The 17850-nt window shown below is 39.3% G+C and overlaps 3 protein-coding genes across 3 annotated transcripts in view; 2 read left to right on the top strand and 1 right to left on the bottom strand.

Annotated features, from left to right (window-relative positions):
- Nucleotides 1–2408, top strand: part of LOC115437023 (kinesin-1 heavy chain-like) — a 54087-nt gene extending 51679 nt beyond the window's left edge. Inside the window, 2 exon segments of the mRNA XM_030160089.1 lie at nt 376–511; nt 1444–2408. Coding sequence (XP_030015949.1) covers nt 376–511; nt 1444–1447 — 140 coding nt within the window. The 3' untranslated portion in view covers nt 1448–2408.
- Nucleotides 1–17850, bottom strand: part of LOC115437017 (E3 ubiquitin-protein ligase TRIM39-like) — a 760370-nt gene that overhangs the window by 350048 nt on the left and 392472 nt on the right. The window lies entirely within an intron of this gene.
- The window catches only part of LOC115436823 (rho GTPase-activating protein 12-like), a 146239-nt gene continuing 139653 nt past the window's right edge, over nt 11265–17850 (top strand). The window contains exon 1 of the mRNA XM_030159771.1: nt 11265–11417. The gene's annotated coding sequence lies outside the window, so the exon portion shown is untranslated. The remainder of the gene's footprint in view (nt 11418–17850) is intronic.

Genomic DNA, 17850 nt, shown 5'->3' with positions numbered 1-17850 from the left:
TGTTGTCATTCTTTACAGGTTATTATGATATTACTTTTGAGTTTGATGCTGTAACATGCATTTTGCAAATTCATGGCGTGGGCCGGATTGGAACCTTTGGCGGGCCGGTTTTGGCCCCCAGGCCACATGTTTGACACCTGTGGTCTATAATAATGTTTTCACTGTGAGTTCGATAGTTGAAAAATAGAAACGCACACATTTAACCACCTGACAGACGCCATGGTGACACTCACTGCATCTGGAGTGAAGGCATGGGGCAGGGCTTAGAATTCCTTTGTGCACTTGCTGAGGTCATGTGACCAACCTGAGGTCATGTGTCTAACCTGGGGGTCATGTGACTAACCTTTGTGCCGACCGTCTCTGTCCCATCTCCAGCTAAGCCCATCCGGCCCGGGCAGCAGCCGGTGGCGTCTCCCACTCACCCCAACATCAACCGTAGCGGCGGCGGCTTCTACCAGAACAGCCAGACGGTGTCCATCAGAGGAGGAAGCGGCAGCAAACCAGACAAGAAGTGAGTAACACAGCAACGACCTGGAGGAGCTGCGTCAGAGTCCAGGTCAGACCGGACAGTCACACAGTTAGAGCACAGGGTGTCCACAGAGTCTGAGTCGAACACATTCAGTCGAATCTGTGCACAGTTTACAGTGAGGTTAAAAGCAGCAGAAAAATACCTGCATGTTATCAGAGACTCTGGAAGCAGCAGCAGCAGCAGCAGGTATAGAAGAGATAATCAGTCCATTTAGGAGAGAAATCAGGTGACAGATGTAGTGTTAGTAGGACATTGTGATGACAATGCTTAAATGATATATTGTGCTGCTCTAGATTACACCTTCTTGTGCTTTGTCCATAAGTTCTGATCCTTCATGATCTAAAGCTGCGTTTCCACTACGTGGTATCGACTCGACTCGACCTTTTGGCGTTTCCATTACGAAAAACGACCTGGAATCTGGTACCTGGTTCTAGTTTTTTGGTCTCACCTGCGCTGAGGTTCCCAGACTGGGGACCAGATACTAAAAGGTGACACTGTGTAAACACTGCAGACCACTGATTGGTCAGTCGTCTCTGTGACCCGCCCTTTTACAAAAACAGATGCAGAAGTTGACAGTAAACGTAGCGGTAGGTTCATCCACATGATGACAGTCTGTAAAACTACACATAGTTGAATTCAGAGCCAAAAAAATAGCTACTTACTTTCAGAGCAAAAAAAAAAAATTCAGTGCTAGAAATTCAGTGGCTTTTGTAATTCAAAATCTGATGACACACATGGACGTGCGTACTTCTGCGTGTGCGTGAACACAAAGGCTGCCTGCGCTCGTCCTGCGCTCGTCCTGCGCTCGTCCTGCGTTTGTCCGACAGCTTGAACAGAAGTTATGATGGATGGTCATGGTGTTTATATGCACACTGTCTGACGCCTCCTCCTCTTGTTTTTGTCTTTATCTGCAGCTGAACGGCGGCGGATTCTGCAGACGACACCACAGAAGCCAACACCCCCACCCCCTCAGACAAACCTGTCATTCCATTACAGTGATCCGGCTCCTGGGCCGCTGCCGCCGAGCCCCAAAGGAGTTTCTGAATTATAAATATATATATATAAATATTCCTGGCCTGTACAGCTCCACCCCCCCACCCCCTCAGTCCTTCACCACCACCATCCTCCTCATCATCATCCACCTTCACCCCCCCTCCTCCACCCATTCTCATCATGACTTATCTCCTTTTCACTTACTGAATATAATAAAAAAGACACATTTAATTTGCAAAAAAGGCAAGATAATATTCTTATCCACCGAACCAAACACGCAGTCTTGAGTGCAGCCTCAGCGAGCGAAATCAGCGCGACCTGAATGTGTAGCTTGGTTTTTGTTTTTTTTTTCCTGTTTTTTTTTTTTTTTTTTCTTTTCTTTTTGCACAGTCTGTCGTCATCCGTTGTCGTCGTGCGATTAGTTCTGCACTGTGCCAAGCTGAATGTAACGGTAGGTAGGTACGGTAGCAAGATCCCATTTAAAAAAATAAAATATAAATAAAATAAAAAACCACACTCACTCACAAAAGGCCAAAAAAAAAAGAAATTAAAATTACAAACCCTTCCACCAGAACTAGCTTGAGCGTTTAGGCTAACCTCTGTACATTTCATCTTTACTATCGTCATCGGTCGTTAACACCACTTTTCTCTGGATAGATTTTTCATGCTTCTTTATGGAAAAAAAAAAAAAAAGATGGGAAAAAAAATGTTTTGAATTGACTAGATGGCGTCGAGCACTACTGTTCTGTCCAGTCTTGTTGTACAGATGTAAAATTGGCACCACTGCACACACACCCCTCCCCCTTAAGAGAGACCGACAGGTGGTGGTGGTGGTGGTGGGGGGTGGGGTTTAATAAAACGAAGGATTTAAAAAAAAAAAAAAAAAGTCGTGAAAGCCCAGGCGTGCGGCGGTGTGTACTGTAGGTGTATTTAACTCAAATACCTGTGGAGGCCAAGTGTTTTTATCATTAAGTTAAAAATGAACATATACTCGTTATCAGTGGCTTCTGGAGAAGGATGTAAAGAATGTAGAATAAACGCAAGGTCGAGGAGACGGAATGATCTGGGTCGATACAGGTCCACTTCCTTAGCCTAGCCTAGCCTAGCCTCCGCTAACGTAGATACGTGTTTTTACTGTCAGTGGGTAACCAAACTATGCTAATGGACGCTATTTATATCTGCACATGGGAGCACATAGAGCGTATAGACTGAGATAGAACACAACGCCTGTCCTGTCCACAACATGCCCCCCCCACCCCCTGTCCCCCCACCCCCCAGATGGTCCATGCACAGCAGGAACCCATCAGGAGCTGTTTGATCCCTGCTGTCATCCATTTGTCTTTATAAGGGTGCCTCATGTACGTTTTATTTTATTTTTTGGGTTTGTTTCTCCTACACCCTGGTTTTTCTCTCATAGATTTAGGCCCTTTTGTTTATGGAGCTCATTTATGTCAAAACCACACAAACTAAACATGTAACGCATTAGGGTTTGCAAAGACAAATTAATTCCGCTCAAATCAGAATTTTGCCCGGAAAATCAGATTTGTCTTTTTTCTTCAAATTCAGAAAATCCACTGATAGCAGTCGCTTTTCCATCGGACATCTGCACAAAACTTTACCCATATTTACTGAAGAAGTGCACAATGTCGGTTTTTATTTGTTTATTTATTATCATGAGATGACACGAGAAGTCATTCCATAAACGATGGCGATGAACGTAAATATGGTGTTGATTTACAGATATATTCATTATTATATATTACTCCTCTGTCTCCTACTAAATTCTAAAATGATGTGGTTTCCTGGTGTACCGACATGTTTCTTCTTCTTCTACGCTTGTTGCAACATCCGTCAATATCCATTTTTTTGTTAACGTGACTAGTCCCAAAAAAAAGCTCTTTCCACTGCAGTTTTTCATGATATACCAATTTCTCTACGCCTGTAAAACCACCTCTTGCAAATGCAAAAAATTTTTAATCACAAAATGACAGTTTTGATGAAATTAGGCACATTTTTATGCGAAAGTTATATTCACGCAATTTGAGGGTTAGTCGAAAAAACAAAAGTGCATAATGTGGGTTTTTCCATTAAATCACAAATGCGATGATTTGTTCATTTATTATCGCGAGATGACACGAGAAGTCATTCCATAAACATGATGACGAACGTAAATATATTGATTTACAGATATATTCATTATTATTATAAATTAGCCCTCTGTGTTATACTAAATTGAAAAATAATTCTGTTTCCAGGTGTGTCCACACATACTGCACCATGTTTCTTTTAAACGCTTCTTCTTTTGTTGTAATGAACGTCAACATCCATTTGTTTGTGTTTTTTTCTTCATGTGACTCTAGTTGTGGTGAAAGGTCTTTCCATTGCAGTTTTGCATGATATACTATTTGCCCGAAAAACCACCTCTTGCAAGAACAAAAACTTTTAATCGAAAGATGAGAGTTTTGGTAAAATTGTCATTTTTCCATTAGGCAAATTTTTATGCGAAAGTTCTATTCACGCAATTTGAGGGTCAGTGGAAAAGCTACTGGTGACTTCTACTTATTTGTGCAAAGAAGTGTAAGCCCCAAAAAAAAGGCGCTAACTTTTATTATGTTTGCTTAGGGTTCGACCGAATGATGTTAAGAAGTCGATAATACAGATAGTTTAGAGCAGGGAAAGGTCAAAGGTCATCGCGAAAAAAGTCCGTACCATCAGAAGTGGAAACTGGACGTCTGTAGAATTCAATATCAAACTAAATATATTTTTAAAAAAAAGAAAAAAAAAAACCTAAGTGGGACTGTGTTTTTTTTTTCTTCTTTTAAACTATTATTTTCCGTAAAACCAGGCTGAGTTTATCTGTAATCTGAAATGTCCTGTTTTCAGACAAAAGGTCGATGGAATATCATGTTAAAATATCGTGTTTTTTGTAAAATTTTGTGTTTGTGTTTTTTTGGTGAAAGTTTTGTCACTAAATGAGCGCCATAACTGAGCAGGTTTGCTGGGTTTTATGTACTGTATCACTGATGTTCCAGAATTAGATTGTGTAGATGCATATTTGATGTCGAATTTTCGGGGCGGGGTGGGGGGGGGCGACAGTTGAACGCTCAAGACTTTTTGCCGCTGATCAGCCAATCAGAAGAGAGCAAAAAAATACTGACGATTGCACAAGTCAGGAGGACGAGGGCGGTTTTATTTAAGTAGTGGGGTGTAGGAGCGTGTGTTTGTGTCGACTTTATTGTATTTTTAGTGTTTTTCATTTTTTTCCATCTCATTTGTTCTGTTAGTTTTTTTTTTTAAACCCTGTGAAGCCCCCCCCCCCCCGGTGCATTTGGCTTAAAACACTTGTTGTGATTGTAACTCCCCCCTCCCCCTCCCCCTCCCCCTCCCCCTTCCTCCCCCCTGCATGAGAACACTAACATCTTGTGCAAGTGCAATATACTGTAAAATACACTGTAAAATCAGTGGAGGCAGGTGTGATCAGGGTGTTTTGTCTTTTTGTTTTTCTTCCGCAGCAGTTCATCCTGCCACGCGTTCAAAGTCACCGCCGTGTTTTTTTTTTTTTTATTTTTATTTTTTTTTATTCCGCTCGATGTCACCGTGGAGTGGCTTTACTGATGAGCTTTTCTAAGATAAATGTACAGCTAAAAGGTATTTAAATTAGAATAAGAGACAAACGCATCCTCAAAGAGAACACATTGAGTCGGAATAAAAAAAAAAAATTTAAAAAAAAAAAGGTGGGATTTTTGCGTTTTCTTTTATTAAGATGTCAAACGTACTAAAAAGCTGTCACCGTGGAAACCAGAGCGGGATTAATAAGCACTTCTTCACAATAACTGCACTTGGAAAAACACTCCATACGTATGGCTGTTATTTTTCTATTCGGACCGGAGGAAAAAAGACGTTTCCAAAGCCCTTCGACGGAATGACAGGAGGCGGTCCCAGACGCAGGAGCTCCGCCTCCTCTGCGGTCTGCGACGGGACGGAGTCAGCGTCTATCCACGTGGATTCTTCTTCTTTTCCTAATGTGTAATCTTTAGATTAGTTTGGACTCTGCAGCATGGACCTCAAACCACATCAAACCTTTTTTTGACCTTTTCACCAAAACTGGATATGAAATGGGGAAAATAAAACCGAAATAGTGAATAAAAATCAGCAAAGAATATTTTGTGGTGTTTTACTGTTAATTGAATTTGTCATTAATTCTAAATTTAAAAAGAAAAAAAAAAACAAAACAAAGTGTAGCCACTTTTTTTTATTACTGTGTAATAGTTGGGTCAATTTTTAAAGGGCAGTTTTGAGGATCCATGAGTGGACGAGGTACTGGATCATTCCTGGAGAACTGGGGCACAAAAAGCAGGGCTCTGATTGGACGGAGACGGGAACTTAGACAGATCACAGTTTTGGATTGACTGCATGATGTAAATGTATGTGTGATTAAATAATTATGAGAAAATTACAGCGGCTCAGTCTGTTTTTTAAAGGTGTGAATCTGAATGTGTTTGTGTTTAGGTTTATTTCATATTTACAGACGTGCAGACATAATCCTGGGTCAACATTAGCTCTGTTTACTCTAGGTCTAATTTTTACACATATGCATTTGTCTGTATTTAGATCCAATCTGACATATGAAGGACGGACAGCAGCAAAAACTAAGGTTTCAGAGAAAAAAAAACAGCTTCTATAAACCACAGGTAGAATTTAATAGAGCTGCAGCTACTGGTTAGTTTTATAACCAATAATCTAACAATTATCTTCTTTGATTCTATTCAACTATTTGAAAAGATGAATAAAAAAAAAAAAGTGAAAATGACGACTTGTCCTTTATGCCAGAACCAGAAACAACCACAAAACTGATAAAAGTATATATATATATATATATATGTCGAGGCCCAAAACAGAATCTGTCCCGATTCAGAATCGGGCCGGCCCAAAATGGAATTCTATTCTGGGCTGGCCTAGAATGGAATCCTGCTGCTATAATGTTATTTTTATACCATGTTTAATGCAAATGATCTAAATTATTACAAAAATCAATACATGGAATTTGCAAATATGTGAAAAAAAAAATGAAACAAACATTTTAATTGTAAACTATAATACACTTTGTGACACGTGACATTACCCATGATGCTCTGGTCAGTCCCAGTACTTTATTAGGAATAAACTGATAGACTTCCTATTGCTAATTGTGCTCTTCTTCATAAATGTTGGTATTGTGGATCTAAAACAATCCCAGCTGACACAAAAACACTAAATGTGTCAGTGGACGGATGTGACATGGTTGTTGTGGATCCCATCATACTGATGCTCTGCAGCCATGTCAGCGTTTACACTAATGATCCCTGTGCAAAAACTAGGAGCACTATTATTTATTGGATAGTTTAGCATCAGACTAAAGAGGAAAGAACAATCTAGAATTGTTCTTTCTGTATAAAATGCTTCTTATTGTAAAACTGCTGATGTAAACAGTGCTGTGTGCCATTCTTCATGTATGTATTGGTGGAACAGAAGCAGGATGGATCAGCACCATACTCCAGACTGAACCTGTACAAATAAAACATGTGATATGGAGGAGAGAATCTGGGAAGAAAAACTGGGGAATCCAAAAGAAGAGAAGTTTTGTTTTTCAGCTCAGTTCAGTTCAAATAGAACTTGTCCATTTGTGACATGAAAATATAGCATTAATTGTGCTGAAATGGTTCATTTTTGAGCTGAAAACATAGTTCATATGAGCATCAACATGTTGAACAGAACTGAAATCCTGTCCATTTGAACAACTGTCATTTACCAACACAAAGTTCCTTTGGATTCACTGAGATTGATTTCTTATGAACAAAGACAGAAATAAGACCTCTAAGCACATTTTAGCCGATATATAAACCAAAGTGGTCGTATTTAGTGTAACCTCCCTTTGCACATAATATGTCTTTAATCCTTTTGTTCTGACAATATGAGATTAACGGCATTAATTTTCTGATATTTTACTCCAGGTTTCATTCAACACATGTCAGATGTTTCTAATTGTTCATACTGCTTCTTGTCATGGGGTCAGGGGTCAGAAGAGAATTCCAATCTGGGCCGGCCTGATTCTGAATTGGGCCGGGCCGGCCCAGAATGGAATCCTATAGAGATTCCATTCTAGGCCGGCCTAGAATAGAATTCCATTCTGGGCCGGCCCGCTTCAGAATCGGGCCTTGACATATATATATATATATATATATATATATATATATACTTTTTTTTTTTTTTTTTTTCAACAGTGGAAATGGTACAAGCTTCCTGGTTGCTACTGATTGACTTCTTTGCACAAAATATAGAAATGAAAAGGAAGCAAAAAATGCACAAAAAAAGAGTCTTTTAAAAAGGAGAAGAAGCGAAGTTTATTAGCTCCCTGTTTATACATATATATATATATATATATATATATATATATATATATATATATATATATATATATATATATGTATATATACATACATACATACATATATATATATATATATATATATATATATACATATACATATATACACACACACACACATACATACATATATATATATATATATATACACACATACACATATACATATATATATACACACACACACATATATATATATAAATATATATATATATATATATATATATTAATATATATATAATACGTATCTAGAAATTACAATTACAACAGTATAAAAGCATTTATGAAAATATCTATAAATACTAACCCTAATCCCACCAGTATATAAATCTGTCTATAAATGTGTCCAGATGTAAACTGGTCCAGTCCAGTCCAGTTCCAGATGTAAACTGGTCCAGTCCAGTCCAGTCCAGTTCCAGATGTAAACTGGTCCGGTCCAGTCCAGTTCCAGATGTAAACTGGTCCAGTCCAGTCCAGTCCAGTTCCAGATGTAAACTGGTCCGGTCCAGTCCAGTCCAGTTCCGATTTGTAAACTGGTCCAGTCCAGTCCAGTCCAGTTCCAGATGTAAACTGGTCCAGTCCAGTCCAGTCCAGTTCCAGATGTAAACTGGTCCGGTCCAGTCCAGTTCCAGATGTAAACTGGTCCAGTCCAGTTCCATCTCTTCCCTCTAATCCTTCAGCTCAGTCTCAAACTCATTTGGATCCAACTGAACATGGAACTAACATCCAACTGGGGGTGTGGCCTGGACTCATGTGCGTCACAATAAGTGTCCATGAGAAACACAACAGTGGAACTAACGTTTAACAGCAGAGACGTGAAGGAAACCAAGGTTCAATTCAGGACAAATTCAACCATTATTATTATTATTATTATTATTATTATTATTATTATTATTATTATTTTATCAGTTCAAGTTGTTTAATTGTTTCAGCTGTTTTCAGGTCAGTGTTCAGTCTCCACAGTCAGTCAGGACTGTGTTGTCGTCCACTGTGTTTCATCTTAAAGTCCACCTGTACTGCTCATGTTTACCACATTAACTGTGTTTTGTGTGTTACTTAAAAGCAAGAGAGACACAAATTCAGTAAACAGACAGAACCACTAGGATTATACATGATCTCTGCAAACAGATACTGGGGGGGGGGGGGGGGGGGTCAGGCCCATGCGTTCAGACGGCCCTGGTTTTATGCAGATGCTGACTTCCTCAGGACCCGCCCTCACTGACAGAACTCCTCCCATCTGGCCTTCGGACCGCAGTGTTCCTGTGCCTGAGTGACCACAACAACAGACTGGACCCAGTGAACCACCACCATGACCTGCAGACCAGTGTCCCACCCACCTGCTCCTCCAGAACACACCTGCAGGTCTACAGGCCCAGCACCTCCACCCCCCACTGCAGTCTGAACTCTTTTCTTCCTGTTCCTCAGAGTTTAGAGTCTGTAGATCTGATCAGAATGCACATGGACTCATGAGAAGTGGAGGAAGAAGACTGAGAAAACTGCACTGATTTATCTGAACACATGTCAGCGTTTCAGGTTATTCACATTTTATTTGGTTTGAATAATTTATAAAAGTCAGTATTTTCATAATTTAATGTTTTTTTTTGCACCAAAACACAGACACAAATCTGCAGTTGTGATTATTCACAGGTTCTTCTGTTCTTATTTCACTGGTTCAGTCCACTGCAGATCAGATCAGACTGAATGTGGAACCTGAAAGAACAGGAGTTTAGAACCCTGAAGTTTGGACCGCAGTCCTCCTTCAGTTGGACCCTCCCTGGTCCTGGTCCTCCTGCAGTTGGACCTCCCTGGTCCCCTTGGTCCTGGTCCTCCTTCAATTGGACCTCCCTGGTCCTGGTCCTCCTGCAGTTGGACCCTCCCTGGTCCTGGTCCTCCTTCAGTTGGACCTCCCTGGACCTGGTCCTCCTGCAGTTGGACCTCCCTGGACCTGGTCCTCCTGCAGTTGGACCTCCCTGGTCCTGGTCCTCCTTCAGTTGGACCCCTCCCTGGTCCCCTTGGTCCTGGTCCTCCTTCAGTTGGACCCTCCTTGGTCCTGGTCCTCCTGCAGTTGGACCCTCCCTGGTCCCCTTGGTCCTGGTCCTCCTGCAGTTGGACCTCCCTGGTCCTGGTCCTCCTTCAGTTGGACCCCTCCCTGGTCCCCTTGGTCCTGGTTCTCCTTCAGTTGGACCCTCCTTGGTCCTGGTCCTCCTTCAGTTGGACCCCTCCCTGGTCCCCTTGGTCCTGGTCCTCCTGCAGTTGGACCTCCCTGGTCCTGGTCCTCCTTCAGTTGGACCCCTCCCTGGTCCCCTTGGTCCTGGTCCTCCTGCAGTTGGACCCTCCCTGGTCCTGGTCCTCCTTCAGTTGGACCCTCCTTGGTCCTGGTCCTCCTGCAGTTGGACCTCCCTGGTCCTGGTCCTCCTTCAGTTGGACCCCTCCCTGGTCCCCTTGGTCCTGGTTCTCCTTCAGTTGGACCCTCCCTGGTCCTGGTCCTCCTTCAGTTGGACCCTCCTTGGTCCTGGTCCTCCTTCAGTTGGACCCCTCCCTGGTCCCCTTGGTCCTGGTCCTCCTTCAGTTGGACCCTCCCTGGTCCTGGTCCTCCTTCAGTTGGACCCTCCTTGGTCCTGGTCCTCCTTCACTTGGACCCTCCCTGGTCCTGGTCCTCCTTCAGTTGGACCCTCCTTGGTCCTGGTCCTCCTTCAGTTGGACCCCTCCCTGGTCCCCTTGGTCCTGGTCCTCCTTCAGTTGGACCCTCCCTGGTCCTGGTCCTCCTTCAGTTGGACCCTCCTTGGTCCTGGTCCTCCTTCAGTTGGACCCCTCCCTGGTCCCCTTGGTCCTGGTCCTCCTTCAGTTGGACCCTCCTTGGTCCTGGTCCTCCTGCAGTTGGACCCTCCCTGGTCCCGGTCCTCCTGCAGTTGGACCCCCCTGCTCTCACCTGGACCCCCCTCCCCTATAACCCCGGTGCTGGTGCAGTTCCCCCCTCCACCACCAGTCGGTGCTAACTCTCCGTTCTCTTCCTGAACACCTGAGTGCTGCTCGGACCACAGAGGACAAACAGTAGGAGGTCTCACTCTGTCCATGTTTGTGTTCCAAACACCTGGGAACGGCTGTGGTAGGTACTCTGTAAACAGGTCAAAGCGGCTGTTTCTATTTTTATGTTGTATATTATTGTCTACTGGATCACACTGCGCACCTGTAGACTGACAGTAACGATAATAACCGCGGTGTTTACCATTAATCAGACCGGAAGTAGGATTGGACTCTCACGTGTGACTCATCAGAGTGACGTGTCTCCTCAATAGAGGATCTGTGCTGAAGGTAGTTGACGGCGCCACTCACAGTGGAGCAGAGCGGGCACGAGCCACCGGACAGGTCCAGCACACCGGCTGTACCGGACTACCGAACTGGACCGGATCTACGGCGGACCCCACAGAACCGGAGCGGGTTTGGGCTTTACACCGGACACGACTGGAGGAGGTAGGTGGAGGTGCGGGGGAGGGAGGGGCAGGGGGAGGGGGGGCGGTCCGCGGGACACCGAAGAGTTTTAGCCGCGGAGCTAATTCTGCTGTTAGCATTAGCCTCCGGTGTTAGCTGTGGGAGTGGACGGAACCGGAGGGTCCGGGTCCTAAAGTGGACCAGAATCCACCCAGGGATGGAGAAGGTTAGAGTTCAACTGGAGCTGATGAGGTCATCAAGTATGAAGTGAAACCCACTGGTGGAAAACTGGGACAACTGGGTCAGTAATTAAAAAAAAAGTGAAATCACTGATGGAGCTGAGTGGAAAAAAATACATACAGTAATATGTATGAGGGGTTTTACTGCAGGGGCCACTGTAAGTCCAAGTGGACCAGTGGAAAGGTCAACATTTTCATATAATTTTACTTTTTTACACTAAAAAAAAGACATAATTTGCAGTTGTCATTATTTGTAGGTTATTATGATAGTATTTTACTGGTTCTGATCCACTTTAGATTGAATTGGTCCGTTTGTGGAACCTGAACTAAAACTATGGAAACAATGTCAGTAAATGGTTAAATCACTGATGGAGCTGAGTGTGAAAAAAAAACAAAACAAAAACATATATATATATATATATATATATATATATATATATATATATATATATATATATACATATATATGTGTATATATATATATATATATATATGTATGTATATAATATGTATGTATGTATGTATGAAGGGTTTTAGTTCAGGGGCCACATTCAGCCCAATGTGACAAAAGTGGGCCGGACTAGTAAAATAATAATAATAAAAAGTACAGTTACTTTATGACAGTGTTTACATCTACATTTCTTTAATTTCCCTCAGGATCAATAAAGTATCTATCTATCTATCTATCTATCTATCTATCTATCTATCTATCTATCTATCTATCTATCTATCTATCTATCTATCTATCTATCTATCTATCACAGTTTCCTTTAAAATCTGAATATCCTGAACAATCTGAAATGTCTTAAGAAAAATAAGTGCAATTTTAACCATATTCTGCCTCAGTTTATCATTTACACATGTACATTATAATTACAAATACACAAAATATTTACTAACAGGCAGAATGTTGTTAAAATGACACTTATTTCTCTTCACATTTTTTGTAAAAGGATAGTTTGTAAATGTAAACATTTTCTTGTCATTTTACTTTTTTGAACTAAAAAAAAAAAGACAATTTGCAGTTGTCATTATTTCTAGGTTATTCTGATAGTATTTTACTGGTTCTGATCCACTTTAGATTGAATTGGTGCGTTTGTGGAACCTGAACTAAAACTATGAAAACAATGTCAGTAAATGGTTTCATCACTGATGGAGCTGAGTGTAAAGATAAAAATAGATAAATAAAAATACAATCATATATATGAAGGCTTTTAGTTCAGGAGCCACATTCAGTCCAATATGACCACAAGTGGACCAGACCAGTAAAATAATAATAATAAAAAGTACAATTACTTTCAGACAGTGTTTACATCTACACAGTTTCCTTTAAAATCTGAATATCATTAACAGCCTATAAATGTTTTTCCACGTTACTACACATATAATGGATCTGTACAAGCAGTTTTAAGGTTAAAGACAAGCAACATACAGAATGAGAGGGACAAATATAGAGTATTTTGTAAAAAAAAAAAAAAAAAAAAACACAAATGAGGACAGAAAGGGTGACTGTTTAAATCAGGGCTCTCAAACTAATTTTCTTTCAGGGGCCACATTTGATCTGCAGTGGGCCGGACCAGTAAAATAATAACAGAATAACTTATAAATAATGACAACTGACAATTTTTGTCTTTGTTTTAGTGCAAAAAACCCCCATTAAATTATGAAAATATTTATAAATTATCCAGACAAAAAAGATATGAATAACCTGAAAAAACTGAAATGTCTTAAGAAAAATAAGTGCAATTTTAACCATATTCTGCCTTAGTTTATCATTTACACACGTGCATTACAACTTACATTACAATTACAGATATACAAAAATATTTAGTAACAGGCAGAATGTTGTCAAATTGACCGTTATTTCTTTTTAGACATTTAAGGTTATTCATATTTGTTCAGTTTATTCACATTTTTTGTAAAAGGATAGTTTGTAAATGTAAACAAGTTTATGTCATTTTACTTTTTTTACACTAAAAAAGAGACAAAATTGTCAGTTGTCATTATTTATATGTTATTATGTTATTATTTTACTGGTCCAGTCCACTGCAGATCAAATCGGGCTGAATGTGGAACCTGAAAGAAAGTGAGTTTGAGAGCCCTGATCTACACAGTTTCCTTTAAAATCTGAATATCATGAACAATCTGAAATGTCTTAAGAAAAATAAGTGCAATTTTAACCACAGTCTGCCTCAGTTTATCATTTACACACGTGCATTACAACTTACATTCCAATTACAAGTACACAAAAACATTTACTAACAGGCAGAATATTGTTAAAATGACACTTATTTCTGTTTAGACATTTCAGGTTGTTCATATTTGTTCAGTTTATTCACATTTTTGTAAAAGGATAGATTATAAATGTAAACATTTTCATCTAATTTTCCTTTTTTACACTAAAAACAAAAAAGACATAATTGGCAGTTGTCATTATTTGTAGGTTATTATGACAGTATTTTACTGGTTCTGATCCACTTTAGATTAAATTGGTCTGTTTGTGGAACCTGAATTAAAACTATTTTGACTTTGATTTTCAATATCTTCAGAGTATTTTTTTTTTTTTTTTTACATTTCAGTAATTCATCCCATGGGCTGGATTGGACCCTTTGGTGGGCTGGTTTTGGCCCACGGCCGCATGTTTAACACCTGTGACATAGATTTAATATCCTATTACCTCGTATATATCCTTAATAGGTTGAATATGTTTCTTCTGTCTGTGCTGTAGAGTTGGCCTTCTGTATATTTTCAGCATTTCCTTGTAGTTTTGCATATTTTCAATATATATTTTCAGGATAATTTTTGTGTGATAGTTTATATTTACAGTGTTTTTGCACTTTAAGAATGTGCTGCTCAATAGAACAGAGCTGCTAAACTGACTTTCATTATTTTTATAAGTGACAATAAAGAGTTATTCTATTATTCAATTCTACTGGGAAAAAAATGGCATGTTAAGAGTAAATATTTGGCTGTGAGAAGTAGAGAAATTAGAAAGTGAGAGCCTTAAATGTAGCTAAGCTTAATAAGTGACGTATTAAAAACAGAGGAAAATGAGAGTTTTAAAAACCTCAGACTGGACAGATTTAGGGCAAATCAACTGACTGACTGCACATTTATTTATTAATTTATTTGTCGTTTATCACATGAAAAACTTGATAAATCTCAGAATGAACTTCTTTTGCAGTTATTGTGTTAAACTGAATGTATTTTGATTTTGTTTTACGTAAATCAGGCAGATTTTCAGTATTTTTCTGATGTTAAACTGAACAAACCAGGATTTACTTATTTTTCATTTTAATTCCTAATAGTAAATTGGATCTGCAGTTTTACACAAACTGTAGTATTTTTCTAGTTAATTTCCTGGGTTAAACAAATTATATTTAAAACTTTTTTGTGTTTGGCTTTAATTATCATGTTACACTGAGTATAATTGGATTTTTTGTTTGATTTTCACTATTTTCACCTTCAGCTGTCACATCAAGTTGAATATGGTTCAGGCTCAGGAACTGAAGGGTTGGCAGTTTGAATCCTGCTCTGTCCTAGTTAGGGCTGTAAGAAAATATTGCTTCTGCAATATATCGCAATATTTCATTTCACAATACTGTATCAATATTAAAAAGTACTGTATTGATAATTTTAGGTATTTATTCAAATGCAGATATGGTGGAGGTTTATTTTTGTTTTTAGTTTTTCTTTTTTGTTTATATTTTATTTATTATTATTTAACACTCTTTTATTAAATGATGTTGTGCCCTGTTTCCACTGCGTGGTATTGGCTCGACTCGACTCGGCCTTTTTTGCGTTTCCATTACGAAAAAGGACCTGGAATCTGGTACCCGGTACTACTTTTTTGGTATCACCTCTGCTGAGGTTCCAGGACTGGGCACCAGATACTAAAACATGATGTGTACACACTGCAGACCACTGACTGGTCAGACAGTTTTCTCTGTGACCCGCCGTTTTACAAAAAACAGATGCAGAAGTGGACAGTAAACCTGTCGGTACATTAATCCACATGAGAACAGCCCAAAACTACACCATGGTCGGTCCAGGAGATTCAGTCTTTGGTGGCTGATGTAAAAATTCAGATGAGACAACACGCAACAAGTGAGTTTATCAGCAACTCTGAACAGACGACACAGAAGTAACGCGCCACATCCAGGTACTGTAAAGTCTGTAGTATCTTGTAATGGAAACTGTCTGCAGGAATGCCGAGCCGAGCTGGTTCCAGGTAGTGGAAACGCAGCATTAGTTCTTTTGTTGGGATTGAACTCAAATACTGCTCTGATGTTAGTTCTGAACTAATAGAATCTGAACATTTGAACAGGATCTGAAACTGGAATGTCTGTAAAACAGAATTTCAGTTTGAACACAGTTTGAACATTTTGTGATAGAACATTAGCTCCTGTTCTGATCAAATAAAAATGTGTTTAGTATCTGTGCAGATTTCTGCTGTAATTCAATTCTCCCAGGAAATAATCATTATAAAAAAAGAAACAAACAAAATTTTGCCTTTTTAACAGTATCATGATATATATCATGGTATATCTTATCATGATCTTAGTATTGTGATTTCTATCGTATCACCAGATTCTTGCCACAGTGATGAAAGTATGGAAAGAAAAAACCCCTGAACTTTTCTGAGCATTTCATTCTGCGTGCTCTTGGTGCATTCTGGTGCACTTTGGGAGCAAAAACCTGTGAAGCATTAAGGTTCAAAATGAATGAAAAAATTCATCTCACACAGGAATATGGTCAAACATTTGATCAAATCTTGATATCTCTACTTAAACATTCTGTTCCACTAATTCTTTTACTGATGTCCTTCAAACATTGTCATGGGTAGATTTAACAAAAAATTGCCTTTTTAACAGTATCATGGTATATCATATTGTGATCCTAGTATTGTGATTTGTATCGTACTGCCAGGTTCTTGCCGATACACAGCCCTACTTGTGAACAGCTGTAATGCAGAGCTGTTGTCGTTTGGTGAACCTTCGCTGTTTGCTCTCGTTCCCATGGTGTCCTCTGGTGGAGCCGGGGTCGGTTAAAGTCTGTTTTTTCTCGGTTCATCAGGAAAAGGAGGGGTTTGAGTCAGGGTTATTATCGTTAACGAAAACTAACAAAATGACCAAAACTAGAATTGAAAAAACATTTTCATTAACTGAAATAAATCAAAACTATAATTAAAAGAAAAAAAACATAACTAACTGAAACTGCATTGTGTGTTTACAAAACTAACTAAAACGGATAAAAATTATGGATAAAATTCCCTTTGTTTTTGATTTTGTCAATGTTGGATTGATATGAAATCGATTTATTTCACTCTAGCAATTTTAGCTAGCAGCACCATACAACACTTTTCGGTCCGTCACTTGTGTTCACTTGTGGTTTCCAGTCGTCTTCTGGTCCCCACTCTACCTGGAAACATGGAGACTAAAGTTGGGAGAAAGCAGCAGAGTCCTGTCTGGGATTTATTTGAATATGACCACAGAGAAGAAGAGAAAAGAGACCACTGAACTACAACTAAACTAAAACTAAGCATTTAGAAAAAAAACCAAAAACTAATAAAAACTACCAAACCTGCTCTAAAAACGAATTAAAATGAACTGAATTGGAGAAAAACAAGTCCAAACTAAATAAAACTAAACTAGAATGAAAAATCCAAAACTATTAGAACCTTGGTTTGAGTGTAGGTAAAAAGTGTCAGTTCGTGGCGTCTAAGTGGGACAGGATGTGCTAAATCTGAGCTGTTGGAGGCCAACGTGGGCCTATATTTGGTTTGTGGACATGTGCAGGTCAGTGGTTCTGCTGTTCCACAAAGGCCACTTCACCACCCATCACTGACCCACAGTGTGTCCACCTTCTCAGTATTAAAGGGTCTATTTTCTGTCCTGTTTTTTCTTTTTTCTCAACTTTATTGAAAATGTTTAGAAATATAAGACGTATGAATTATGAATAAACATACATCAAGATGTCAAAAAGCATTTGAACAAATAAATTTAAGAAAAAAAGTGCACAGACTTAAAGACACAAAGCAGAACAGACAAATAATAGTATAAAAAATATCTAGCAAAAATAAATAAATCAGAGTTCAGTCTATTTTACAGAATTCTTTATAAATTGCCATGGTGCTAGTGCTTTTTTTGTTAAAGATCAATTCTAAAGATTTAAAATATTTTTCAAATTCCATCAGGAAGATTTTAAAATTTCTGTTTTCTGTCCTAAAAGTGTGT

The sequence above is a fragment of the Sphaeramia orbicularis genome, chromosome 17, assembly GCF_902148855.1.
Source record: "Sphaeramia orbicularis chromosome 17, fSphaOr1.1, whole genome shotgun sequence".
NCBI lineage: Eukaryota > Metazoa > Chordata > Actinopteri > Kurtiformes > Apogonidae > Sphaeramia > Sphaeramia orbicularis.
This window is presented reverse-complemented; position numbering and strand designations above follow the sequence as displayed.